General features: G+C 39.0%; 4 protein-coding genes across 9 annotated transcripts; 2 read left to right on the top strand and 2 right to left on the bottom strand.

The window, feature by feature from the left end:
• The first annotated feature begins 3190 nt into the window (after positions 1-3190).
• LOC309719904 (polymeric immunoglobulin receptor-like) lies at positions 3191-8885 on the top strand. 2 transcript variants are annotated; one of them, XM_082556326.1, is made up of 8 exons: positions 3191-3373; positions 3586-3912; positions 4092-4391; positions 4572-4608; positions 4730-4821; positions 4936-4970; positions 6111-6185; positions 6842-8885. In XM_082556326.1, exons 1-8 carry the CDS (start codon positions 3328-3330, stop codon positions 6905-6907), a joined length of 978 nt encoding a protein of 325 aa, XP_082412452.1. In that variant the 5' UTR covers positions 3191-3327; the 3' UTR covers positions 6908-8885. The 2 variants fall into 2 exon arrangements, with proteins under 2 accessions (XP_082412452.1, XP_082412451.1); XM_082556325.1 differs by having other exon boundaries at positions 6111-6923.
• LOC309719903 (histone-lysine N-methyltransferase SETDB1-B-like) lies at positions 8106-16030 on the bottom strand. Of its 5 annotated transcripts, none has more exons than XM_082556322.1 (9): positions 15947-16030; positions 15600-15723; positions 14530-14685; positions 13197-13556; positions 12907-13080; positions 10677-10878; positions 10422-10495; positions 10081-10271; positions 8106-9069 (listed from the first exon to the last, which is right to left on the bottom strand). In XM_082556322.1, the coding sequence occupies exons 3-9, from the start codon at positions 14678-14680 to the stop codon at positions 8962-8964; spliced, it is 1260 nt and encodes a 419-aa protein (XP_082412448.1). In that variant the 5' UTR covers positions 14681-14685; positions 15600-15723; positions 15947-16030; the 3' UTR covers positions 8106-8961. The 5 variants fall into 5 exon arrangements, with proteins under 5 accessions (XP_082412448.1, XP_082412447.1, XP_082412450.1 ...); XM_082556321.1 differs by having other exon boundaries at positions 15883-15972; XM_082556324.1 differs by lacking the exon at positions 15947-16030 and having other exon boundaries at positions 13197-13332; positions 13414-13556; positions 15600-15940.
• On the top strand, positions 15994-20622 carry vdac2 (voltage-dependent anion channel 2). The gene is made up of 9 exons (XM_082556327.1): positions 15994-16123; positions 16971-17042; positions 17139-17188; positions 17321-17473; positions 17626-17678; positions 18280-18507; positions 18714-18864; positions 18965-19022; positions 19955-20622. Exons 2-9 carry the CDS (start codon positions 16976-16978, stop codon positions 20044-20046), a joined length of 852 nt encoding a protein of 283 aa, XP_082412453.1. The 5' UTR covers positions 15994-16123; positions 16971-16975; the 3' UTR covers positions 20047-20622.
• LOC309719902 (uncharacterized protein) lies at positions 20210-25319 on the bottom strand. The gene is made up of 3 exons (XM_082556319.1): positions 24289-25319; positions 24083-24207; positions 20210-23676 (listed from the first exon to the last, which is right to left on the bottom strand). The coding sequence occupies exons 1-3, from the start codon at positions 25210-25212 to the stop codon at positions 22455-22457; spliced, it is 2271 nt and encodes a 756-aa protein (XP_082412445.1). The 5' UTR covers positions 25213-25319; the 3' UTR covers positions 20210-22454.
• Between the last annotated feature and the right edge of the window lie 1439 nt (positions 25320-26758).

The following is a 26758-nucleotide window of genomic DNA, read 5'->3' as shown; positions in this document are numbered from 1 at the left end:
GGACACCCGACATTCAACCTCCCTCCTGTAGGCAGACTCATCCCCGTCTGAGATGAGTCCGATAACGGTGGTGTCATCTGCAAACTTAATTAGCTTGACAGTCTGGTGGGTGGAGGTGCAGCAGTTGGTGTACAAGGAGAAGAGCAGAGGAGAAAGAACACAGCCCTAGGGGGAGCCGGTGCTGATGGTCCGGTAGTCCAAGACATTCTTCCCCAGCCTCACATGCTGGTTCCTGTCTTTCAGGAAGTCAGTGATCCACCGGCAGATGGGATCAGGCACAGTCCTCTGGGAAAGCTTGCCTTGTAGATGGTCTGAAAGGATGGTGTTGAAGGCAGAAGCCCACAAACAGAATCTTGGCGTAGGTTCCAGGGAAGTCCAGATGCTACAGGGCTATGGTGGATGACTTGAAGCAGCCAGGTACATGACATGCCTTCAGTGAGGAGTTGAAAATGCCAGAAAACACTGGGGCCAGCTCATTTGCACAGAGAGTGGCAGTAGACACACCGTCTGGGCCAGGAGCTTACAGAGCATTCAGGCTTTTAAACTGCTTCCTCACATCTGCTTCATAAATATGAAGGGTTGTAGTGGGAGAAGGTGGTGTGAAATTCTCCTTGGTGTGGGGTGAGAAGGGGGGTGTTATGGGTGAAGTCTTTGACGATGGTGATGGCTTTCTTGTGGAGGGAGAGGGGGAAGTGGGGGTAATGAGTGTTCAGGGTGTCTCTATTGTTGGGGCTGATGGAGGTGTGAAGGCTGCTTGATTGCTCATCAACACGGCAGTAAAAGTCGTTGAGGGTGTTGGCCAAAAGCAAGTCATCAGTGGAGTGGGAGGTTTTAGGCTTGTAGTTGGTGATATTCCTAAAACTTTTCCACACAGAGGCCGAGTCATTGTCTGAGATCTGCTGCTGCATCTTCTCAGAGTGCTGATGTTTAGCACTGTCCACTTCTTTACTGAGCCTGTACTATAGCAGTCCCCAGCTCCACTTCTGAACACCTTGTGTTTCCCTAGAAGAGTTATAGATTCAAATTATTTTGTACCTGATCTGTTTTCTTTGTAATTTGTTGTAAAGCTGTTGTTGAGTTTTATAGCCCTTGTTGCTGAGTTGTGCATTTCGGTCCCAACTCCAGCCTGTTACAGTTCACCCTGATAGCTGGGTCTACTCTGTTGTGTATTTTAAGAAATTGTTGGTTTCCAAAAGTAAACTTACAACAATGTATGTCCTGTGACCCTGAATTAGATGTACAGACGGACAATAAAAACAAAGAGGAAACAAAACTGTAATGAATTTCATTTAGTTTGTTGTATTGTTTTTATTCCACTGTGTTTTCCTAGAGGCTATCATCATCCCTGTTATGACATGCTAATTCATTTTGCATTAAGCTTATTATTTTTTATCTATTTATTAGTGCTGTCAGCGTTAATCTCGTTATAATGACGTTAACGCCATAACCGCATTAATGTGGCAAATCTCCGTTAGTGAGTTAGCGCGGATCACCGTGTGCATGTGGCTGCAGATTAATGCTGACAGAACTACTATTTATTGATAGGAACCAGAATGCCATCTGATGAGCAAAATCAAGTTAAAAAATTTCAGAGAATATGTTGTACTTGTACTTTCATAAAATATAACGTCTGTGATTTAGATGATTTATCTTACTACATATGCTTAGAATTCAATACAAAAGAAGTTTAAACTCTGTTTTGATTTCCATTTCACCTCTCTCATGTTTTTTCTTTGCTTCCCAGAGGTCATTTGCAAACTGTGATGAGAATGTGACATACAGCTCTGTGGTTTTGTAATTCAAACACACACACACACAAGCTATGTTTAAAGAACTCCACATGGTTTCTCACACAGCGAAGTGTTGCTCCTTTTACACATTTTCACCACATGAACAGTACAACTCAATGGACAGCAATGTTGGTGTGTTTGCTGTTGGGAAAACTGGTGGGGGCACTGGGAAGCTACGGGCACTGATTTCTGGTGAGTCATTCATCCCCAGTAAGATTTCTGAGTCTACATGAATCAAACTATTGAAATAAAGTGTGTAGAGAAAGGATGGATTAAGGCGCCATTTTGTGTTGGGTTCTGTAATTGCCTGTTTAATGTAAGAGAAATAAGAACGATAATCACTAATTATGACTGAGTGGATTGATGTATCTGTTTCATGTTGTTTGTGGAAGTGGAAAAATGTGTTTATTCTCTATATGAAGGGATGTTATTTCTCCAACTGTTGCTAACTCAGTATTGTAAATATTGCTTTATTATTTGAGTGCCAGATTATTCAACTTCCAGAAGACTTTGAACGCTTAACTATATGGGACTGATGCAGTTCTGAAGCCAGTACTAAAGGCAATAATATTATTTGTTAAGTTACATAATAATGAAGAGAAATCATGGAGAAATGAAAATCACTGCTGAAGCTGCAGATCTTGACCAGCATGAATGTTATATAGTTTTAGAATAATTGAATAATTCAACAATTAAAAATACAATATATGAAATATATATTGTACATGACAGAAAGTTCACACTACAAGGTCAAAACTGTTCAAGGGCTCTCTTGGCTCTTCCTATGCATCTGGAAGTGGCAATCTCCTCCAGAGAGGGCAGAGAGCATCTGATGATCTTCTGTGATGTGTGTATGACCCTCTGCAGTAAGTAATGACACTCTCGATTGTGGCACGGTAGAAGGACACAAGCAGCTTCTGGTTCAGTCTGTTTTTACTGAAGATTTGCAGGAAGTAAAGACACTGTATCATCTTCACTGCCATCACTCGTGTATTCTCCGACTGTGACGGATCATTTGAGATCATAATCAGAAGGAGGCCATCGTCTCTACCCAGTCTCCGTTTATGTAGAGAGGGGTATAATCCTCTGCAGTCTTACAGAAGTCTAAGATGACCTCCTTGGTTTTTGTGGTGTTTAGAAGCAGATTGTTAGCAGCACACCACTCTGTCAGCAGCCACAGCCCCTCTCTGTAACCAGCCTCTTCCCCCTTTGTGATGATGTGTAAGTTCAATAAGGAAGATCTTCAGTTACACATCTGTGTGCTTCCCAAGTACTGGCAGCTAATCTAAGCTTTAGATCATTTCCACTTTCCCATGTCATCAAGCTGGCTGTGACATCACTGGTCTAGTCCAATCATCTTTCTGCTGGCTTTCTTGAGGCCAGTCAGCCTTCACATATACTTCAAATGTCACTGCATATCTGTTATTCTTCCTTGCAGACACCATCATGCAACTAGTACTAGTATAAATACAGCATGAGGAACTAGCAGTAAACCACATAACTGGTTTGTGTGGTTTAAGTCTATTCACTCACAGGCATGGCTGCTCATCTCATCATGTTTCTCCTCTTCATTGTACTTAAAGGTCAGTCATAGAAATAATTTAATTGCCTCGTGTTTCAACAGCAAATGATAAAATTAATGAATAGTTTTTTTATTGGCACTTTCATACTTGCCAATGTTCAAATGTTAGTAGATGTATAATAGAGAAATCACATGAAGGAATAATATTTTAATTAAAGATAACCAGTTTAAGTAAATATAATCATTAAAGTACTTTATTTGTTCTTGTTGCAGGAGATCACAGCTTAACTACAGTCAGTCAAGTATCAGTGAAAGCTGGAGAATCTATCTCCATCCCATGTCTTTATGACTCCCAGTACGAAAATTATCTTAAATATCTGTGTAAAGGATACTATTATCGAGAATGCACATATGCAGTAAAAACAAACCAGCCAGGCCAGTCAGGAAAATATTCAATCTCTGATGACAAAAAACAAAGAATCTTCACTGTGACTATTAAAAAATTAAACGCAGATCAGGACAGTCATTACTGGTGTGCTGTGGAGATTCCTGGGATATGGAAAGATGTGAAAGTCTATTTTCATCTGTCTGTCACCAGGGGTAAGAATCCATAAGTACATTCAAGTACATTTCAAATAAGCCAAAATATTAGGAAAGACTTGGTTGTAATATTAGAATCATTATGTGAGTCATGATAAACATGTTTTTAAAAAATGCTCAAGAAGCTATAAATGTAAAGTAGAAGACTAGTAACAACTTACTACTTGTTCTCCATCAAGGTCCACCCAGTTTCTATGTGGATCATCAGGATATTACAGGTTTTAATGGAGGAAACATCACCATCAAGTTTTACAGTACACAAACTGGGAAAATAAAGTGGTGCAAGTTGGGCAGCGAGTGTGTAACACAGCCAACTGGATCAATAGATGGAACAAGAGTGAGCATTAATGAAAGTGCCCACAATGTTTTCACTGTCACCATGAGTCGAGTGACCACAAAGAGCAGCGGATGGTACTTATGTTATAAAGGAGACCTCCAGGTGCCAGTGCATTTAACTGTGAATGAAACTTTCACACCCAGTAAGTACAACAACTCTGAACCTGAAATATGTTTGTATGAATATTCCACATGCATCATGATTAGCAATGCTTTGATGTGATATTAGAAAATATTATTCAGTTTGTTCTTGCTCGTAGCCTCAGTCATTCCTCACTGAATCTCACAGTTTTTTTTGTTTATTGATTCATTGTCTTTCCCAGATAAAACAAGTACTAAAGATCAGGATGAGCAATCAAGGTCAAAAGGACTGCACTGACATGCACTAGCTATACAACTGTGGTTACACGCTATGTATTTATTGCCATTATGTGAAAACTTTGACCTATGGAAATGATAATTGTTTGTTTTTATTCCACAGTGGTTCCCTAACAGTTCTCATCATCTCTTTGACTTTGTTGATCTTCTTTGTAACAGTGAGCTTGGTCATTTGGTTTTTGCTCAAAGGATCCAGTAAGTTTGCGCTCACCGTTGATGAAACCAGTTCGTTCTTCTTACATAATTTAACGTTAAATGTTGACGACACTGCAGTCGCGCTTTGAGAGTAAGTTCTTGTTTCTCTTTCAGAATGGACCAAAAGAGAATCATCAGGGACGGCACTGGTATGTGATGCTAATTCATTATGAATTCATTTTTTTCTAATTAATTTTTCATTATTTAAGAACAAGAATAATCTGGTAAGAAAAACCAAGTACTCTTTGTAGATGCAGTAGTGCAATACAGCTGCAGCACATGAATAAATGGTAATCATATCATGTAAATAACTTCCTTAATAATGGATATCTGTTGCATTACGGTTTCTCTTTTGGACACAGGCTCACGGGGAAGTGTATACGTCTGTTACACATAGAAAACAAATTTGGTTCCCTAGTTACAAAAAATGAACACTTACAGAATGAGGAGAATCCCATTTACAGCAGCAGATGCAGAAGTGAAACATAAATGTGACAAACATAGAGGAAAGGACTATATCCAATCCTGCTGCAATAAAGATCTGTGGTTAACGGTTGTTACTGGCACTGTAAAGCGAAGTGGGAAATCATATTTTTCATGTGTTTCACACCAGCTAGAGTATGGAGTGTAAATTTAAAAATAACATTACACTTTACTGTTGCTCTGCTTCCATGTGTGATATACTTACTAATAACATTAAAGAAACTTGTATGTTCTGTTTGGAGATTTTGTCCAATAACTATTAAAGATCATAGGACTGATAAATATTCACAGATGTTGCCCCTTGAAAAAGGATATACAAAGAAAACACATCTAATAGCTGTATTGGGTAAAACACATTTTATATTCCATTTTTTAAAAGAATACATATCTTCCATCAAATTTATGTATATTTAATATTTGAATGTGATAGGAAGTCTTAAAGTGCTAATAAACTTTAAGGAGAAAACATCTTATCTCATACTCTAACTTCTTAGTCCACATATTCCCCTTGAATGGGAACTATTCATGTGAAGTGTCTCAACCTTAGTAAATTGCCACATTTGGTCTAGTGCACACTGTTAAAAAAAAGTTCCTCTTTAAAATGTTATATTGATATCAGTTATCAGAGGGACTAAGATACAGTGAACAGTGTATGTAAGAAAAGTTCAGAAGTGACAGCCATAAACATTCACAAACATAATGTTACACGCAAGTAATTTATTTTACTACACGTGCTTGTAATTGGATAAAAAAAGGTTTAAAGTCGTTTTGATCTGTTTCATATCTGTCTCTTCTTTCTTTCTCAGAGTTTCACTGCTAAATGCGATGTGGCTGTGACATACAGCTCTGTGTTTACTATGACTCAACAAACCACACAAAGGGTGCGTTATAAGAGCTCCGTATCACAATGTTTCTCAGACATTAAAACTTATGTTCTTTTTTTACATCGTCACCACACAAACAGCATGGCTCAGTCTTAGTGTGTCTGGTGGCTAGACCACTGCTTTAATTCAGACCAAATACTGTAAATATTAGCAACACGTTCAACTCTAAATCTTCAGTGCTATATCAGTAGCACTACTGTGAAAAGGATCAAAGCTTAAAGAATGCAGACACTCGCTTGTTTATCAGTTGCACTAAAAGTCATTCATAAGCGAGTGTTATTGTTCTGTTTGTTTAGACTGAAATATTAAATAGTTAGATGACTGAATACTTTTCTCTGTAGCCTAAAAGGTAATAATTCCTCTTTTCATCTAGATCAGATTAAACCTTTTTAGTAATTTGTGATCAGGGCTGGCAAAAGCATTTGCATTGCCATCAGCTGTTTAGTGTTAACAAATGCTGGCATGTATGAATGCTGAATTTAGATGGTAAATAAAGTGACCATAACATATAAACACTGTATAGTTCTCTTTAGTTTAAGCATCACATGCTTACTTAAGCATGCATTCCAAGAGCTGATGTTGCAGTATCCTCTGGTCTAGCTCATCTTTACTCATTCTGCCTAACTCTCATCTTTGCTTCTGTTCTCCCACAGACTGAAAGAGGCGCAGAAGATGTTACATACAGCACTTTGGCTGACTACCAAGCTCAAGGCACCTAATTATTGGATGGTTTAAAATGAGTTATAATAATTTGTCAGTTTGTGCTTTGTTTGCTAACTACAGCCCAGTTGACGTGTTTCAGGCATCAGATTTTTTTTTTTTTTTTACCATATTTCTCAGTTCAGGTCACATTCCCTGATCAGAGACTAATAACTAGGTAACTACAGAACAAACGTCTGTGCAAACATGCAGGAAACCAGTTATTTATTCTACTCGGGATGATCTGTGCTTCCCTCACACTGAGGCATGCAGCAGCGCTTGTATGAAAATAATAATAATAAATTTGCCCAGAGGCAAGTCAAATATCTGGGTTATCTCAAAATTTCAAGTCACTGGCTCAAACTTCTGAGCAAGCCAAATTTTTGAGACAGCCTGGAAATGTAACTTATGGATAACATTTTTTTTTACTGGTGGAAACAAGCTTCTATAGGAATTGGACACAAAAACTGAGATTTTAAAAGCTCAATAGTAACTCAGTGGTTAGTAGCCATACTCAGGAAATTATTTTTTTTTTAAATCTATGTATTTCTCTTTTGTATCTGACACAGCACTTACCAACCATTTACTAGTGCTATTGTAATCATAGATAGGCTGAATTAGTGATATATATGTCATATATATTTTTATATATTATATACAAGTGCTTTTCAGAAGCTTTTTATTTTTTGTACAGTACAGGTCAATTGATTTTTTCTTTACTTTTAAGTGATACTGTTACAATCTAAAAATAAAATATATTTCATTTCCCATAATTTGTTTGTTTTAGATGTAGTCCATAATATTAGGACGATACAATTGCATGTTAATTATTGTCATCATTACAGTATGTCATCAGCATTCATTAACTTCTGTGTTCATTGTAGCTTCATCTTTATTGTATTACAAAATGTGCCAATTTTTAAGTAAAACAACCTTCATGCCACATAGTGATTCTGGCTTTTGTTTGATTTCCATCCACCCTTCTTCTACTGCCCCTATGGGTTTTTTTTTTTCCAGTAAAAAGACCAGAACAGCTCTCCTGGGACACATCCAGGAAGCATCTTTTCACACAGAGGAGCTGAGCCTTTTACAAATTGCACAACTCCTCACCCCATCTCAAAGTGTGAGCCCCACTACATGCAACAAGACAAGAGAAAACTACAGGACTCAGAAACTATTTACAGCTTTGGAAGGTGGAACAAGGAGGATAAACACAACATTAGGCAACTGGTTTATTTTGGTGGCTAAACAGTCAATACTATTCACAAAAATCTGCATACACCCTTTCAATGTGGCAGAACAGAAAAATTACACTATTATGGTGGGCAGACATGAACTGCTTCACCCATGAGTATCCAATTCAGTTCCTGAGTTATGGAGTTGAAAAGTAGCAAGAAAAAGGGCGTGATGTCAGAACTTCCTCAGAAAATTCTCCTGTGTGAAAACAGTCACTGAAAATGTGAGCAAGCATTAAAACTAACACATTTTAACTAATGCTTCAAAGCACAATCTCCATTCCTTCAAAATTCTCACTATGAAAATCTGTTTTGTTTTTTTTACTTTAGACATCTACAGGATAAAATAACACCGGGGGGGGGGGGGGGGGGATACCTGAAACCAAGTTACACAATGTTTATCCCGTCTCAGCACAGGAAACGTTTCAATCATAAATCAGTGTAGAAGTGTTTTTAAAAAAAAAAAAAAAAAAAAAAAAAAAAAAAAAGGACAGAAAATGAGTGACTATAACGATTATTGGGTAATTTGTTTATGTTGGACAAACATTTGGAAATGCATTAATCCACCAACTACACACATATATATATATTTCTTCAAGTCTGTACATTAAAAGTAAATACAAAAAAAAAAAAAAAAAAAGGAGAAATAAAACCTGTTTCAAGCTGGAACAGCTTAAAATGAGTGTGAGTATGCATGTACCATCACACTCATTTGTTACTGGCTGCTAGTTCTCCACAAAAAAAAAAAAAAAAAACCCAAAAATTTTTTTTAAAAAAAATGGCATCTCGTCCGATTGTAAAATAGTTTCAATTTTTGCAGCTACTGCATCAGGGGACGTTCAGTCAGAGTCGCACTCAAGCTGTTCTCTGTGTTTCATCTCCAAAAACTTTGCCATGTGCTCCAGTCGTGACGAACCTCGGTATATCCACTCCTTATGTTCACTCTCCTATGAGAAAAAGACTTAATTAATAAAGCAACTAAGTAAGTAATTAAAGGAAAAGAACCAGCAGCTGCTCATGCTACACATCAGATCCTAGTAGATGCAACTATGCTATCAATTTCAAAATCCTACTTCGCCTTATTTTCAAGTCATCTAATTCATGTGATTTTCTGAAAACTTCACCTCCGCCCTTTAGCTAGTGGTCACTAAGATTCTTATTTGTCACTGATTTTTAGCAGACGCACCTATGGCATCAATTTTAAGTTTCTATGTATATAAGAAATTGAAATAGCAATACAAGTATAGCCTACGGCAGTGATGAATTCTTTTATTTCTGCCTTAAAAAAAGCATATTGATGCAGATGTTTGTAAGAATGTGCCAACCATCTACAAGCAGATGCCACAAATATCAAATATTTTTCCACTAAGACACTAACTAAATATTTTCAACAAATTCTCTTAAACTTGAACTTTTGCTTTGAAAGAGAACACAGACCCAGTTTTTCCCATGTTTGAATAGTTGGACAGTGTTTGCATCTTCCATGCAAACTACTGGCGACTACAGCATCTTTGCAAATCCAAGGATAGGGTGACCAATTTCATCTAGCAACCTCCAGAAACCACTCACCAACCAGCTGCAGAATACACATCACTCTTTAGCGAATCAAAGAACAGTTTCTAAGCCTGCAAGATCAGAGTTAAAGCAATCGATTTCACAGCCTGCCAGCAACCATCTGCCAACTGGTTGGGGAATACATGCTTTTTCCTAGCGATCAGCGGTTGCTAAATCATCGACCGATCTCTAGGCCTGTGTGACTGGAGCCACTCAGTCTCCATAAAGCAGTGTCAGTGTCTCAACTTTATCTATTATATCTCGTATAAAACTTAAAATTTACCTTAAAAAAATTACCTGTGAATGCTTTGTGTTAGTATTGTTCTAGATTCATAAATGTTATAAAATTCAGCTGAAAATCAAATATAAAATTTTTTAAACTAAAAGATAAATGAAATACTGACCTGAAAGATAACCTGCATTAAGCTGCAGTCAATAATCTGCACTTCACACTTTTGCAGGACTCCGTTCAATTCAGCATTAAGGGTCTGTCCAAGCCTGTACTGGGTTAACTGAGGGTACGGCCACTTATTCAGGTAATGTTCTATGAAGTCTTTGTGAGGGCCCTCTGGAATGTCATCTGCAACGTTTTCCACTTTGAAACAAAATTAAAAAGAAGAAAGAAAAAGTTGGTTACTCGTTTTATGTGTCTAAGAGCTGTACAGTCAGTAAATAAAAACACTTGACAGGATTTCTGAGTATATGAATATGAACCCCCCCAAAGTATAAAAACAATTCAACTTACAAGGTTTCCAAACCAAATGAATTAAAGGTAACCCAACATAGACCGGCGTGTGATCATCCAAAAAGATCAAGAACCTGGAATTGTAAAATGTGTTAGCATCAAGTCAAACTTCCAGCGTTAGCAGTTCCTAACAGAAAATCTTGGCTAAACAGTCAAATCTGATTGCACAGCACGCTATAAATTCATTGGGTTAACCATGGCCAAAAGGGTACACAAGTTTTCTAGCAATTTTAATCATAAAATTAAAATAAACACCTTAGGCGGTTCTTTCTGCTGGGGAGCTCGCCTACGACACCAGGCTGGAACCGGTACTTGTTATCTTGACACTGAATCACCACACGGGCACCAACATACAGCTGCTCCACCTTTGCTGTGGTGTCAAAAGCAACATGGTGTCCAGATACTAGACTCTTCCCTTTTTCTTCAAAACTGACTTTGTATTTTAACCGTCCGTCTTCTGCAAAAAGAGGGGAAAAAAAGAGACCAATTTTCACTTCAGTTTTATCAATTTATTTTCTCTCTCTTAAAAAAATATTTTCAGAAAAGCAATACTTTGAAATTTCTTTCTGCACTCAGCTCACTGTGCCTACCTTGCTTCACCTGGCATCTAATCTCATGTTTTTAAAATCAGTCAAATGACAGCAAATGCACTTTACTTTTCCTATTTAAGGACAGGCAAACAAATTTCAGGTGCACTGCTTCTGGGCGATAGAACGATAACGATATGTATCGCGATATAACTTTTACTCGATAGAGAAATTAAGCTATCGCGATAGACCTCGCCGCTCTTGTCCTCTTAAAAAAATAAAAAATAAAATAAAATAAAGGTCAGCCAATCCAAATTCAGTAGCGCAGAGCCGAACCAATCACAGCCGCAGCGTCACGTCGCGTGACTTGTTACGTACAGCACAAGTGCCAAGCCGCACGTGTGTTTGTTTGGGAAGCAGCCAGCGGGTAATGGAGCCAGCGCGTAATGGAGGAAATGAGTGTGCCGACTAGAAAAATCAACCGAGCGTGACCGAAGAGAAAACAGATGATGGTTCCAATGCCAGAGAGATTGTCGAACGGAAGAGCCAAAGAAGTTCCGTGGTTTGAAGGTATTTCGGCTATTTCAAGTCTGACAAAAAACAGTGCGTAAATTGTGCCGAAAGCAAGTCTGGAAATACAATAAACTGGTGCATGCGTCACACTGTGCGCCACGTTATTGTTTCAGTGAAATGAATTTCTACAATACTGTTACTGTTAATTGTACTCTCTGCAGTGTTTAAATGCTTACATATACACACAGTTACTGTCCGTCCACACATACGACTCGGTTCTGCTTCTATGCCCCAGCTTTGTTTACTTTTTCCCACCAAGGCTTCTAGACTTCTGATTGGCCAACATTTCTGCACGGTTAGGAATCTAGCGCCACCTGCTGCTTTGGCATGTTCATAGCAGCGTTTTCCTTCATTTCTCCCTTTATGTGTGGACGGGATTATTTTTTAAAACGAAAACGGAAAATCTCCGTTTTCAAAAATACCCGTGTACGTGTGGACGTAGCCTCAGTCTCTGACTGGAAGCGCTAATTCGTCATTCGGCTTTTGTCAGACTAAAGTAAATGTTAAAACTGTTTTAAAAGCTAAGCTATACAACAAGGAGAGATTGAGAATTTCCTTTTAGTTCTCAGTTTATTTGATATTGACAAAAGTTAGTCAGTTTTGTCTGTTCTTCTGTAAAACAAACTAAGATTTATTTTTAGAATTAATATTTTGTTTCTAAGTGGAATTGACAATTTAGTCTGTTTTGTTTGTTCTATTTTGAAACTTAAACGCTTTAGCGGCTGCCTTTTGTGTAGTTTGCAATATTTGCCTTTATTTATCTGAAAAAGTCTCATGTTCCTTAAGTACATCTACCCTGTTGAACTTATTATGGGAAATAAATATTTAAAAACAAGCTGCTGATTATTTCACATTTTACTTGTGAGCAACGGCACATTTAAATCTTACAAATAGTTATTTCGCTTATATCGTGATAGATATCGTTATCGCCTGAAATGAAAAAAACATATCGTGATATGAAAAAATCTCATATCGCCCAGCTCTACTTACATATACCCAGCCACCAGAAAAACAAAATATACAAAAGTTGTCTTTTCCAAACTCATTCACTGCCATTAATGTGCAGTGTTGTTCTTATGTCTAAGGAAAATGACGCTGTGACAAGGAAAAAAAAAAAAGCTTTCAATTTCTACTGAGCATAAGATGAATCGCATTTTTGCTGGTCCTAGAGTAAAAACCTCAAAAGCATTCACAAAAACAGAGGAGAGAGAAAAGAACAAAACACATCAGAAGATATTTCAAATCTCTAGATCATCTGAAACTAAATACAATTAACAGTTATCAATTACTTTCAGCCTTTTCTAATGCAGGATTTTGAATCAACTTTTTTCAATGCATGAATTCTTTCAAACATTACTGTAATATCTGGCAGAATTTTCTCTTACCCCTTGTAACTATCTCGACTATTTTCCCCCGTTGCCACCTCATAGGTCTTCTCCTAGCCAGAACTACCATGTTCAATTTGAGTTCATCCTTCTGTGCCTCAGGTCGGACAGTTATTATTTCCTTGGAGGAATGGCCAAACACTGATGATATTATAACAGGAGCCACATCTGCCGCTTTGGGGGGGGGGGGGGGGGGGGGGGACGACACACAAATGTTTAAAATTCTTTAAACCACTGCTGTTCATCTGTAAAGAGAAGTTACGCTAATTTTATGGCGTCTGTGACCTTACCATTGGTGCTGGTGCTCGGAGGTGAAGCAGGTGGTGGTGTTCTGTCGCTCTCACTGCATTTGTTCATTCTTGCAGGTTTCCGTGTATTGTTGGAGGGTGAAAAATCTGAATCACTGGAATCAACTTCTGGCTCCCACTGCATATCAGAATCAGAGCTGCTGAGAGACTCATCTTCACTGTAGAACTGCTGAGGCGTTGGTGGTCGCAGAGACCTCACCTTATATTCAGGAAGTCTAGTCAACACTACCACTGGCTTTTTAAATGGTCTGGGACAGTCCAAGCCGTTTTGGCATAGTTTCCTCTTTCTGGCAGTTTCATTTACACAGCAAACTGAGTCATTTGGAGACTCAAACATATGTTCTGCAAAGAAAAACACAAATGTAAAATGTGATGTGCAATTAAGACAAAAATAAAAATAAATACAAAAGCAAAACTAAACTAAAACAAACATTATGTTTATGTTGCAGTCTAATTAGATGTTAAATTAATAAGAAACTTTTGATAACTTATTTTTTTAAATACTCATTTTATTGTTCAATAAAAAGCTTAAGATACCATGTGGACATGGATGAGATTTTTGGTCACTAGTACAATACATGGGCCATTTCATCTCCAATCCAGTTACTAAGAATTTCATGTCACAATACATTTTGTGTGTTTTATTTTGCATTACCATTAAATACAACTACATACAATATACACTTTTGATGCCTCTGTCCCAATTTACAGATCCTGATTCGTTTTATGATAAGAGACATTAAAGACAATTTCAGGTGTTTATCTTTAACAGTTTTTTTTTTTAGATATTCATATTTAAACATTGTCTCAGACTTTGAAGGGCAAGCAAACATGCTGGATGGAAGTCGAAAGAACATTTTTCAGATCTACAGCTTGAAAATTACTTGATATATGAAACTAAAATTTTAAAGCAATGATTTTGTACAGTGATGTGAAAAAGCGTTTGCATCTTTCCTGATTTCCTTTTTTTTTGGGCATGTTCATCATACTACATGCACTACACCTCGCCTCGGTGTAGTTCTTTCCAAATATATTTTAGTATTTTAGCTTGTGACTACATTTGCAAATCGAGAGTTTTGATTTACTCTCATGGGACTGGTGAGGGACCAGACAAAGAGAGAGTCAAAAGACCCTTATGAGTGAATAATCTAGGGAATAGTTCAGGGGAGGTGTGTGCCTGGTGGTCGGGCCTTGACCCATTAGGTCTGGCCGGGAGCAGTCCGAAGCAGGGATAAGTCCAAACTCTGGACTATGAATTTTTTTTGGCAAATGGTCAAGTGGAAGGCTCAAAGTGATATAACAACAACATACTTACTTTCATCCTCACATTCATAATCCAACAGGTTTTCTTCTGTCTTCAAGGACTCCTCACATTCATAATCCAACAGGTTTTCTTCTGTCTTCAAGGACTCCTGAAGTAACAATGTTTTCGTCTCCAACTGATCCACAGTCATAATCATAGCCATGGCCACTATAACAAAAATCAAACATTGGAGCTTTCAGTCATTTATTAAAGCTTCTGTACAAAGATAAGTGTAAGCAGACGAGTTGCTGCCCCAAGGGGATAAGTTTAAATATTTTGGGGTCTTATTGACAAGTAGGGTAACTTCTGCAGTGTTGCGGATTCTGTATTGGCGTGGTGAAGAGAGAGCACAGCATAGACGCAAAGCTGTCAATTCACTATCTATGACCATACCTTCACCTATGGTCACGAGATGTGAGTAGTGAACTTTGATATCCCCAAAGGTCAGCTGGACTTTCCCTTTGCAAACGACTGAACTCCTCATCCTTTCAACAGGGACAGTAGGGCCACTACTCCTTCGCACCAAAAGGCACCAGTTAAAGTGGTTCAGGCATCTAACCAGTTCCCCTCTGGGCACATCCAACCAGGAAGTGCCCTCGAAGGTAGACCCACAAGCTCCTAATTACATCTCTAGCCTGACCCGGTATTGCCCCAAGTGACCTGAAGGAGGTGGTGTAGTAAATGTGGTCGGTCTGGGCCCAGGACCCAGGACTGAATAAACGACAAAATAAATAGACTATCTGACACAAGAGTTTATTATGAGCACCTTGGGGTTCTCTTGTATGGTTTTCTAGTAACACGAAAAAAAATAACTACGCCACTTTATAAAAGAAAAAAAAACACACACACACAGCTTAACCGGGGAAAAATACTACACGTACTGTAGAAAATAAAGACATGAATGCAGGAAAAAATGAGTCAGTTAACACGGCCGTTTAATAAAGGCGTTCACGTGTGTTTTGACTTCTTTCCGTTAGCTTTTCTTTAGTACAACAAATGCCGTTAGCTTAACTGTTCCTTTTTACGGCTGAAAGTTAACCTAACGATCACGATTGTTCTTATAACCAAGAACACAGACATACCTGTTGTTGTATCCCGAATATCCACCTCAAAAATCACAAAGGTCTGGTCCTTTTTGTGAGCAGAAGCAATTAAAAGCTAAAAATCGGTCGCTCGAGCTAGCTAACTTCCTTTAGCACTGACAGGCTACGTACAAAAGGAAACAAAGAAACATACCGTTAAACTTCCTTTCAGATTTTGCATCGCAAAAGTATTTAAATTACACAAAACAACTCGCACTACGATTCTTTTTTGCTACTTAGACGTGTACGAAAATAGGAACCATTCCAAAATTTGCTTTCATACTTTGTGGCAACTAGGCCCCAAAACAAGTAGGTTGCCCGCGAGAATGACGCAAGTTTGATTTTACCCAGGCATCCTTGTGGCTGCCTGGGGTCCTGAGCTACGACGTGATAGGTCAGGATTTGGTTGCCGTAAGTCTCCTTCAGCTCGCCCTCCAACCGGTGACGCCTTCCTCGGTTTTGCGTTGTGAGGAATATTTGTAATAAAAGCCACTTTCCTACGCCGCTAGCATCATCTTCCACTGGTAAGAGACTCCTTAATTTAGGCTTACGATGTTATTCTTCTTCACAGCACGGATTAATCAGTTGTGAAGCGCTTGACACACCGGCACTCTCCAGGCTAGCAAAGTTAGCTGCTAGCTTTAGCTGCGCCTGACACATGTCGCGTGGAATACTGGCCAGTTTTGCTGTTATACGCTTAATGCTGCTAAAATGTAAGATGTGTGGCTTAAAAGCACTTTAGGAAAACATTCACAACTTTAACATTAGCTATGCTTTGGTTATCCACTACGTAGAATGGTTGGTTATCCATGCTACTAGAGGACTCCTTGAGCGAACGATCATTTTAAGTAACACCTCTCCCTAATAGGAGCAGGCATGTACCTCGCCACGCCTAGCTGTGACTGTCAGTTAATGCGGAGGCGTAGTTTAATTAGAGCCAGGCCCGCTGCCTCTTATCAGCCAGATAGGCTGCTTTCACCATAGAGTTGTAGACTGTATTCTGACGAGTACAGTAGTACAAGTTTGACTTTGCTGCAGTGTACATTGCTCATCAGGTCATCAGCGGGATGGTGAAATGGTTATAACTCCTCAATGCAAGGCTTAGTTTTCATTACAGATGTCAAAACTTTAGAAAGAGTAGATTATTATGCTGAAGATGTCCTCCAGACTCTGACAGTATTTCACACTTCGATGGGATAAAATGTGAAAGCAACGTCTACCTATTATATTCATGTGCAGTTTCCATTCACATCATGAACAGACACAAGTACAGCTACCCACTGTGACCACTTGTGAAAAAGCAAGCAGAAAGGAGCTTCTTTTATTAAAAATTAAGATAATTGTACCACAGTATGTTAATTCTGTTCACAGATACAATGGCTGTGCCTCCTTCATATGCTGACCTGGGCAAGTCTGCCAAGGACATCTTCAACAAAGGCTATGGTATGATTTGATTTTTGAAGGTTTGGCCAATGTGTTAAAATTGTAGGAAAGCTTTAAAATAATTTGAAAAAAAAAATCAATGTGTCTTTCCTTAAGGATTTGGCCAGGTGAAGCTTGATGTCAAGACAAAGTCAGCCAGCGGAGTGGTAAGATTTCTTTCGTCATTTTATTTGTGAGGCAAAAACTGCAATAAGAGCGCAGCCTTATGGTAATTTGATGCCAAAGCAATTTGTCCTTATGCTTGTTGTTGGCATTTTTTCTAAAATTGCCTCTTACAGGAATTCAAAACATCTGGTTCCTCCAACACTGATACCAGCAAAGTCGTGGGAAGTCTGGAAACTAAATACAAGCGGTCAGAATATGGCCTGACCTTCACTGAGAAGTGGAATACCGACAACACCTTGGGAACAGAAATCACCGTTGAAGATCAGGTTAGGAATGTATTCGTTTGCTGTTATTTAACAACATGTCACAGAAAAGCATATATATATATATATATATATATATATATATATATACACATACACACACTCTAAAGATGACCACACAGCATTCATTAGTGATTTATTATTGTTTCTTACAGATTGCCAAAGGACTGAAGTTGACTTTTGACACAACCTTCTCACCAAACACTGGGTAAGATGAATCAAATGAAAATTTCTGTGATTTCTTATTGAAATCTTAATGAATGAATCTTGTTATGACCATCGTTTCTTTAGACTAGTAATTATAGGAGCCAGATCTTTGCTCCATGTCCTTCTGAGAGTTGTTGTTGCTGGCCATGTGACCTTAATCAGAGTATGGAGGTAGTCTTTTTAAAAAGCCATTACAGAGACTGGCTCTCAGTCATTCCTATTTAGTTATTTTTACTTTACTTTTTACTTAAATGTGCTTTAGCAGTTAGTTGAACTTCATTAGAAGAAATATGTTGGACTTTACTATGCTGCTCATATGGTGAGGCAACAACAAGTAAGCTTTCTTTCTGGAGTATATAAATCACATGAGGAAAGGGAACATGGCCCAGAGGAAGCGTGTCATCTTTCATAGTGAGGGTGGAGTTACGTGGCTACATGGAGATGGCATGTTTACAGCTACAGTGTCATGCTAAAACTAAACACCACTGCTGAGACAAATGGGTTTTTATTATTATACTATGAGAAATGTAACCTCTCAGCTGGACTTGATTTAAAAGTTTTTATTTGAGTTTTAGAAAACGGACTTTTTTTCTCATCAACAGCAAGAAGAGCGGCAAAGTTAAGGCTGCCTACAAGCGTGAGTACGTCAACTTGGGCTGCGATGTTGACTTTGACTTTGCTGGCCCCACCATCCACGGAGCTGCTGTCATTGGATACGAGGGATGGCTCGCTGGTTACCAGATGAGCTTTGACACCGCCAAATCAAAAATGGCGCGCAACAACTTTGCCATTGGCTACAAGACTGGAGACTTCCAACTGCATACCAATGTGTAAGTAGAGATCATGTTTTACTCATTTGGATTTTAATTTTAAAATGTTTTCCCCAAATTTATAATAAATAATTTCAAAATAGTTCCAAAACCGCTGCCTAACTCTGAGAAATTGGAAGCATATGAGTTATAGTCAATTGACACTTTCTTAAGAAATCCCATATTTGGATTCTTGTTGCCTAAAATCTGTGTTATGATCTTTAAAGCAATGACGGTGCTGAGTTTGGTGGCTCCATCTACCAGAAGGTGAGCGACAATCTGGAGACTGCAGTCAACCTGGCATGGACTGCTGGCAGCAACAGCACACGCTTTGGTATTGCAGCCAAATACCAGCTGGACAACGATGCCTCCATCAGTGTAAGTAGTTGAGCACAGGGTTTCAGAATAACGTGGAAAAGGAAAAGTGATTGTCTTACACTGACTCTTAAATACTTTTTTTCCCTCCCCCACCCTTTAGGCTAAAGTGAACAACAATAGTCTTGTTGGTGTTGGGTACACCCAAACCCTTAGACCAGGTGAGTTGCTTTTCTACAGGTTCATCAACTGCTGAAAAGTTAATTAACATCTATTCTTACGACACGTATTAATCTTGTATCCTTTAATCTAACGCTGTTCCACACAGAAGTTTAGACTTGTTGATCTATATATAAATAAATGAACTGACCTAGGGCTGTTCGATATAACGATATATATATCTGATGAGGATCTAAAAACGTCTATCGTTTCATTTTACGCTATCGTTTGTTTCGTGGTGTCGCAAAATAAACAGTTTACGGTAATATTTTTTCATTGTTTTGATGGTCACTGTAGTGGCTATATTAATTTCTTAAAGTTCTCTCTTTCTCTTATATTTAATATAACCACACTACGGACGGACAAGCGCCTGTTTTTATGCGTCGTCGTTAGCAACAACGACGGTAACGCCATCGCGTGTCCGCTTGTTTATGTTCCACATAAACCTTTCACAATAAAGCTCAAGATCCTGTTAAAAGAGAAGTAAAAAGAGAGCCGCCAGGTGCTAAAAAATAAACCTTAGACTCAAACGTTAGAACAGGCTTTTCCCCGCAGCACGCCGTGTAATAAATACTCACAAAGAAAACGGCGGCTGTTACAACTTATGTCTAAAAATGTATAGTTTCATGCATCTGTTAAAACACTCGACTCCAGCTACATGACGCGCAGCTGGAAACACTTCCCACAAGTCGAGCTGCCCGAGATTCACAGAATTTACAGAAAATGTTACATTTTTGTGATTTATATCGTTATCAGGACGATAGAATTCTTATATCGGGATATGAGATTTTGGTCATATCGCACAGCCCTAAACTGACCTATAACAGAGACATTTATAGAAACACTTAACCGCCTACGTTTTTCTCACAAGTATCAGAATGTGATTTAAGCAAGGAATGTTGTAACGGTTAATGTGAGTTCATCTTGTGTGCAGGTGTGAAACTCACCCTTTCTGGTATGGTCGACGGAAAGAACATCAACGCAGGAGGCCACAAGCTGGGTCTTGGCTTGGAATTGGAAGCCTAAGCTTTCCTCATACTGGAAGGACTAGGGAATATCAGAAGAACCTGGCCTTAAATGTCATGTCCAACTCAAGCCAGCAAGGGGATATCTTGGAGAGAATGGTTCAAAGGCTACTGCAACAAACTCTTGAGTACCACTTCAAGTTGGTGCTTCTGTCAGTGGTACATTTTATCTTTTGTTGCTTTTTACTTTGTAGTCACATCTGTTCAAGAGACAGTTCTTGGCATAATATTTATAAATCATGTCATTGTTCCTGTCCAGCACTGCCATAATAATCCGATAAATACAATCACTTTGTCATCAATTCTGTGTGGCTTTATTGTGATAATCCAAGACACTCCTCTTTATTTTTTTTAATGTGTAAACATCAATACATTGATCTTTGGGGAGCATTGTCATACTTGCTCTGAATTCACACTCATGACCATCTGATATTCCTTTGTCATCCAGTTATTTGCAACCTTGTTAAGTACACTAGTACACTACTTTTTTTTTTTTTTTTCTGCTAATATTTAAATGTGGTCGAAACCTACCTGTCGATGCACACAAGGACAAAATAAATCCCTGTGATGTTTTGTTTTGCTTTGTCCATTGCAGTTTTTCATGTTCTGTTAAAGCTGCACATGTTACCTTCCCTAAAACTTGATAGTTTGGGGGGTTGCTTAAAGTTGGAACTGCAAGTTTGAAAGACACCTGTGTACAAGGCCAAACAAACGGGAACAAGCTTTTGTTTCTGTACTAACAGATCTGGGAGACGCATCATTGATGTTCTTAGTAATGCCAAACTGTCAATCTCTAGAACAAGAGTTCTCACTTGAAGTTGCACGTGTACACCCTCAAAAGTGCTTCCCTACTCAGAGCAAAGAGCCCACTGGAAGGTCCTTCTGTGTGTGTATTAATTTTCAATAAAGTCTTTGAACTCCACAAACGTACTCTAGTATTCGATGGTAGATTACCACTAACCATACCATATTTATTAACTGGTTAATATTAAACTTTGAAAGAGGATCAGGGTCTCTTAGCTCAGTCAAATTTGCTTGCTTATCTGACTTGTGAATACCTCTTAAATGAGGCAAAATATTTTAAGAAACTTAAACTGTTAAGCCTCTGTCAAATTAAAGTTGTTCTGACAGAGCAGGAAAAAATAGTTCAAATATATTGCAAGAAAGGTAATTTAGTAATTCTGTAATCAGACTGTCAGCGTTTTTGCAGCACAGACAGCAGTCTCAACTTCCTTGAGTCTTCTGTGTGCTTTGAACACCAAAATTAAAGCACTTTATGCCATTCACCCTTCAGCCATCTAAGGTTGTCAGATTTAATGAGGACCATCAACTGCTTCAAGTCTTGCGAAGGTGATTGAAGTTGGAGCTAGCATGCCACTTGAGGGCTTTTTTTGTGTGTGTATGTGTGTTGCTTAGTTATTCAGAGTCTTTTAAGTGATATTTTGGGAAGGATGATAGATGATTTTACTGTCAAACCCACATTCATCTGATATATTTAGTAGACGGAAACGGGGGGAAAGTTCTGGAAATATCAAGTCCAGTAGAGAATGATATGGTATAAAATATCAAAAACAGATGTTGAGCACAGAGTGGACACCGTTGAACAATCAATAAACTAACGAACAAGCAACAGCACGACATGAGAGAATCAATCCTCATGGAAGCCTACAACTCCTTTCCTTTCCAAAAAAGTTGGGATTTTGTGTAAAATGCAAAAAATAAATACAAACTTATTTTTAATCATTTAAAAAGAAAGGTTTTGAAATGAAAATACAGCTGATTTCATGTGATATGTCTCCTAATTGTACTAGCAGGTTTAATTCTTTAGGTATAGGCTTAAAAGGAATGTCACATTTATGCATTCAAAATCAAAGTAAGTGAAGTAGCTTTATTAGAAGCGTTTAATATGTTTAGAGCATCACAGTATCAGTGTAAACAGTATGTATGTTACGAGCTAGCTGTTTCATAAATATAACAGCTCCATTCACAGTAAGAATCAAGATCTTTTAATCTCACATTTATTTGTCAGCACATACCAAAGCAGATAATGATGGACAAAAAACAATTAAAGGCAGCTTTCATTTTACATTCATACATGTTTTGTCGTGATTCAAAGGGATTTTTTGATACATCACAAGCTGATTTAAGGTTCAGAGGCAAGACTCCAGCAAACATTAGAGAAATTGTGTTCTCTGTGTTGGAAAAGAAGTTGCAACCTTGAGATTTGTTCTCTTTGCTTGACTCTGCTTCATGCTTGAATTAGATAAGCCATTCTCTTTTTGTTTGCCTGATATTTGCCTGTTTAAACTGCTGTCTCATTAAATGGAAGCATTCTTCACATCTTCCATAACCCTGTTTTGGTTTTATTGCCCTTGTGTTTCTCTGACTTTACACTGTCCACCTTCCGGATCATTTACGATCGGAGTCATCAGACCCCTTTGGTTGCTGTGCTTGGTTTCTGTCTGCTGCCCCCTGATGAAACTCATTGATTTCTGCAGTTAAGGTTGTTTTTTCCTTTGGCACTGCAGATTGAACCGTTTGAATTCTATCCCCAGCATTTGCTTGTAGACTTTCCACTTTAGGAAGACTTTTTACATTAGATGTAAGAGATGATTCTTTCTCTTGGTCTTTATTGCTATCATTACTTGTATCTTGAATGCTTTTTGCTACTTTGTGCTCAGCTGCAGCATCAGATTTGCTGCTTTCCTTTGGCTCTGTATCAGCATGTTCCTTTCTCTCATTCACAAGTGCTGTATGTGAATTTGATTGAGCAGTCAAACCTGTGGCCTTCTCATCTGTTTCAGAATTAAGATTAACCTTATCCTGAACCTGAATAGCGTTGCCTAGCTCTTGAGTTTTTTCTGATTGTTCAGACTCATGAACAGAGATTTCGCCAACAGACTTATTTGCAAGAGCTGAGGTCAAACTTATTTGCTCACCATGTCCTTGATCACATGCCTCAGATTTGTTCTCAGTATTAACTTGGAGTTTATCATGAAGTTTAACAGAAAGCTCTGTCTGAGCCTTTTCCACTGTAACTGTTGTCATATCCACCTTTTCTGTGCTTTCAGCTTTTTCTTGATGCTCAAGCTCTTCAACAACAAAGCTTTCACCCAATAAATCTTCCTTTTGTGCAACTTTATCTATGCTGTTCTCTTCGTCATTCTCAGCCACTTCAGTCTCCTGTGACCCTTCTTTATTTTTATAACCCTTTTCACTACCTTCATCCTGATCAGGACTCTCTTTACCCCCACCATCACGTCCATTCTCTTCATTTACCACTGATACTTGATTCTGCTGACTGTCAGATATCTGGTCACCTTCTCTCTCTCTCGTATCGTTGCTATCATTCTCTTTCTTACCGCTCCCTCTCTCACTTTTGGAACATCCCTGCTCATTATTTCCCTCTTCTGAGCCTGTATCCTCAAATTCTGACATCTCAATTTCCCTGGTGGTCTCTGTTATGATTTCCTCTACAAACTTGTAGTGGGGCTCTGCTCGCCTGCGTGGGCCTCCCGGTCGGTTATGGCAAGGAAGCGTGTAAATAGGGGACTGATGGTAGATATAGGGCAAAGAGATGTGTGTGTCTGACTCTGTGGACAGCCGAGCCTCCTCACCACAGAGAAGTTTCCTGCAGGACAAGAAAGACAAATCTTATGTTAAGTGTTGGTTGTCTTTTAAATGTCATCAAACACCTGACATTTCACCTAAAGTTTACCAAAGGCTGACCTCATACATGACATAGACACTGTAATGTAATGTTCTCCATCTAGACCCTTAAAAGAACTGTTCTCATTACATTACCAACTGACTGTTGCAGTAACATCATTTCCACAGCACTGCACTGTCATTGATTTCCCGGGACAATGAAGTTAGCTTCAGTCTAGATAAATGCAGGGCTCTTAGTGCCTGATCAAAGCACTATGAGCTGCTTTAATCTAAGAGTCTGAAAAGTGGGATCTATGTGAAAGTCTATGGAGTACATAAATAATCTCTTTCCCATAGAAGACAAAAGTTAGCCACCGTGATAATAATACCTGTAAGACAGTATCTCCACATCCAAAGCCATCTTCACGTTCAACAGATCCTGATATTCCCGCAGATAACCAGACATGTCGAATTTGCAACTAATGAGCTCATTTTCAAGTTCTTTGATTGTGTTCTAGGGCAGAAAAGATAACATTTGTTAAGTGAGCATATAAACAATGCGCACGGCTTAATTATAACATGAAAACCACTTTACCTGATAGTGAATAATTTCCTCCATGTGGCGATCCTCGACGTCATGAAGTTGCTTCTCCAACGCTTCTCTGGTACCTTTAGCGCAATCCAACTCGATGTTTTTGGCCTGCAAGCTCTTCCTGTACTGCTGAATCTCTTGCTGGCTCGCTTTTAAAGCCTTTCTCTTGGTGTCAACTGCCTCCGTTAATCTTGCAATCTGAGATCGGAAAGTTTCTCCTATCTGCTGAATGTCGGACGCGCTGTGACCTTCCAGCTGTGCCCTGATGTCTCGGAGTGCCGCAGTGACGCCAGGGTGTCCAAATTCGTGGTCTTTCACAGTTACTTGCGCTCCCTGGATTTGGTCCAATATCTCTGCCACCTGGGCCTCATGGTTGTTCTTCAGGAAGTGGATTTCATCTACGAGGGACTGCGCTTTCTTGTCCAGGTGTAGTTTAGCCTGATACGCGTCGCTGACGTCCTTCTTCAGGACCATGATTTTACTCTCAGTATCGGATCTGCTACGAACCTCTTGTTCACATTGCCGTCTCAAGGTGGAAAGCTCTTCCTCTAAATTCTGATGCTCAATATCAATCTGATGCTTCTGATGTGCAATTTCCTGAACCAGCTGTCTCATCTTCCTGACTTCTTCTCCATACTCCTCCTCTAAACAAGATGCGGGCTTTGCTTTGCCTCGTATCTCTTCAATTTCTCTCTCCAGCTCGTGGTTCTTGTGTTCCAGCTGGTGCACCTTCTCTATGAATCCCGCCAGCCGATCATTCAAGCCCTGCATCACTTCTTTGTCATTAAACTTTGCATGTACATTTACCGGGTTGGTCCAGTTCGTCCCCCTGATGGCGACACCGCTATCCGGTCGCAAATGTCTAGCTTTTTGTTGTGAATCGAGCTCTTTTGCGATTCTGTGTGCGTTGCAGAGTCTGTTATCCATGCTGTGAATCGTGTCGGCGCTGTAAAGGTGCAGTAAAGAGAGGCTCCGCGAGGGTTTTTATAACCGTCGCCATATGCTAGGTATGCAGAATGGAGCTGTCCACGGTGCTGAGAGGGTGTAGCATCAGCTAATACCTGATCAGCGCTTACACCACATTTTAAGCATGTGACGCCGGTAACATGACCATTCAACATCATCAACATCATCATCATCATCATCATCAACAACAACAACATCATAACAATCTGTACAGCGTCGTTGTATGTACCTATTCTCCTATTTTCATAAAGTAATTGGACAGATTCAGATTGGCGTAATTAATTAGTATGAATTTTAGGAATATTTTTAATATTTCCAGCAATTAACTACATAACTACATGTACCTTTCTCCCTACCCTCCACCCTCAAATTCTGTTTTATCTTTTGAGAGGCTTTAGCAGCTGCCTTCTGCTGCCTTCAGCTGCTGATTGTTTGTCTTCAAAGAGTGAGAGACATGTTCGTTTGCACTGAGGTCAGGTAACTAATTCAGCCATTCGACAACATTTCATTTCTTTGCCAGGTAACACCCTTGGATTGCTTTCTCAGTATGTTTTGGGTCATTAGCCATTTGTACTGTGAAGCACTATCCCATTTGGTTTTCATCATTTGACTGAATCTCAGGAGAAAGTGAAGTCTTGCATGCTTCAGAATTCATCCTGTGACGTCTGTCAGCAGTTACATCATGAATAAAGGCCAGTGATGCAGGTCAAGGTTCAAAGTTCTTTATTGTCATCCATCATGGAGAAATAAGACAGGATGAGATGAAGTTACTGAGGTCTCAGTGCTCATAATGATTAGAATAAGTAACGACCTAATTAAAATATAATAAAAGTAATGTCAAGCTAAAAATGTATATATAAATGTAATTAAAGAATAATACTAACATAAATAAAACACTTTTAAATGAATAAATGACCTATTAATTCCATTAAAAGTTTATTAAGTCCATTAAAAATACAGAATGCAAATTGTGTGTATTTAGAGGCGTGGCGGTTGGGTACTGTTCAGCAGTCTCACAGCATCTGGGAACAAAAGCTGTTCATCACCCTGGTGGACCTCGACTTGATGCTGCGCAGTGCCTGCTTCTCTGCCACAGTGCAGCTGCAGTTCCACACAGAGATGCAGGCAGTCAGTGTGTTCTCCACAACACACCTGTAGCAGGAACTGAGGGTGTTGGAGTTCAGCCCCACTGCCTAGGGCTTCCTCAAGAAATACAGCAGTCGATGATGTTGTGTTCACGCCAGGTAAGGGTGTTGTTGAGGTGTATTCCCAGGTATTTGAAGCTGGAAACTCCATAACCGCCCCACTGATGTAGAGATAGTTTAATATCTCTCGAATTTAGCAATCGTCCCTTAGTTTAGTTGATGTTTAAAATTAGGTTGTTCTCCTTACACCACAGCCCAAGTCTGTCTACCTTCTGCCTGTGGTGATGACGAGCACCAACACTGCTGTGTCACCTGTGAACTTCACTATGAGGTTATTGCCATAGTAAGCTCTGCGGTCATGT

The sequence above is a fragment of the Aulonocara stuartgranti genome (genome assembly GCF_965226115.1).
Source record: "Aulonocara stuartgranti genome assembly, chromosome: 13".
Classification (NCBI taxonomy): domain Eukaryota; kingdom Metazoa; phylum Chordata; class Actinopteri; order Cichliformes; family Cichlidae; genus Aulonocara; species Aulonocara stuartgranti.
The sequence above is the reverse complement of the archived record's forward strand: the minus strand, read 5'-3'. Positions and strand labels throughout refer to the sequence as shown.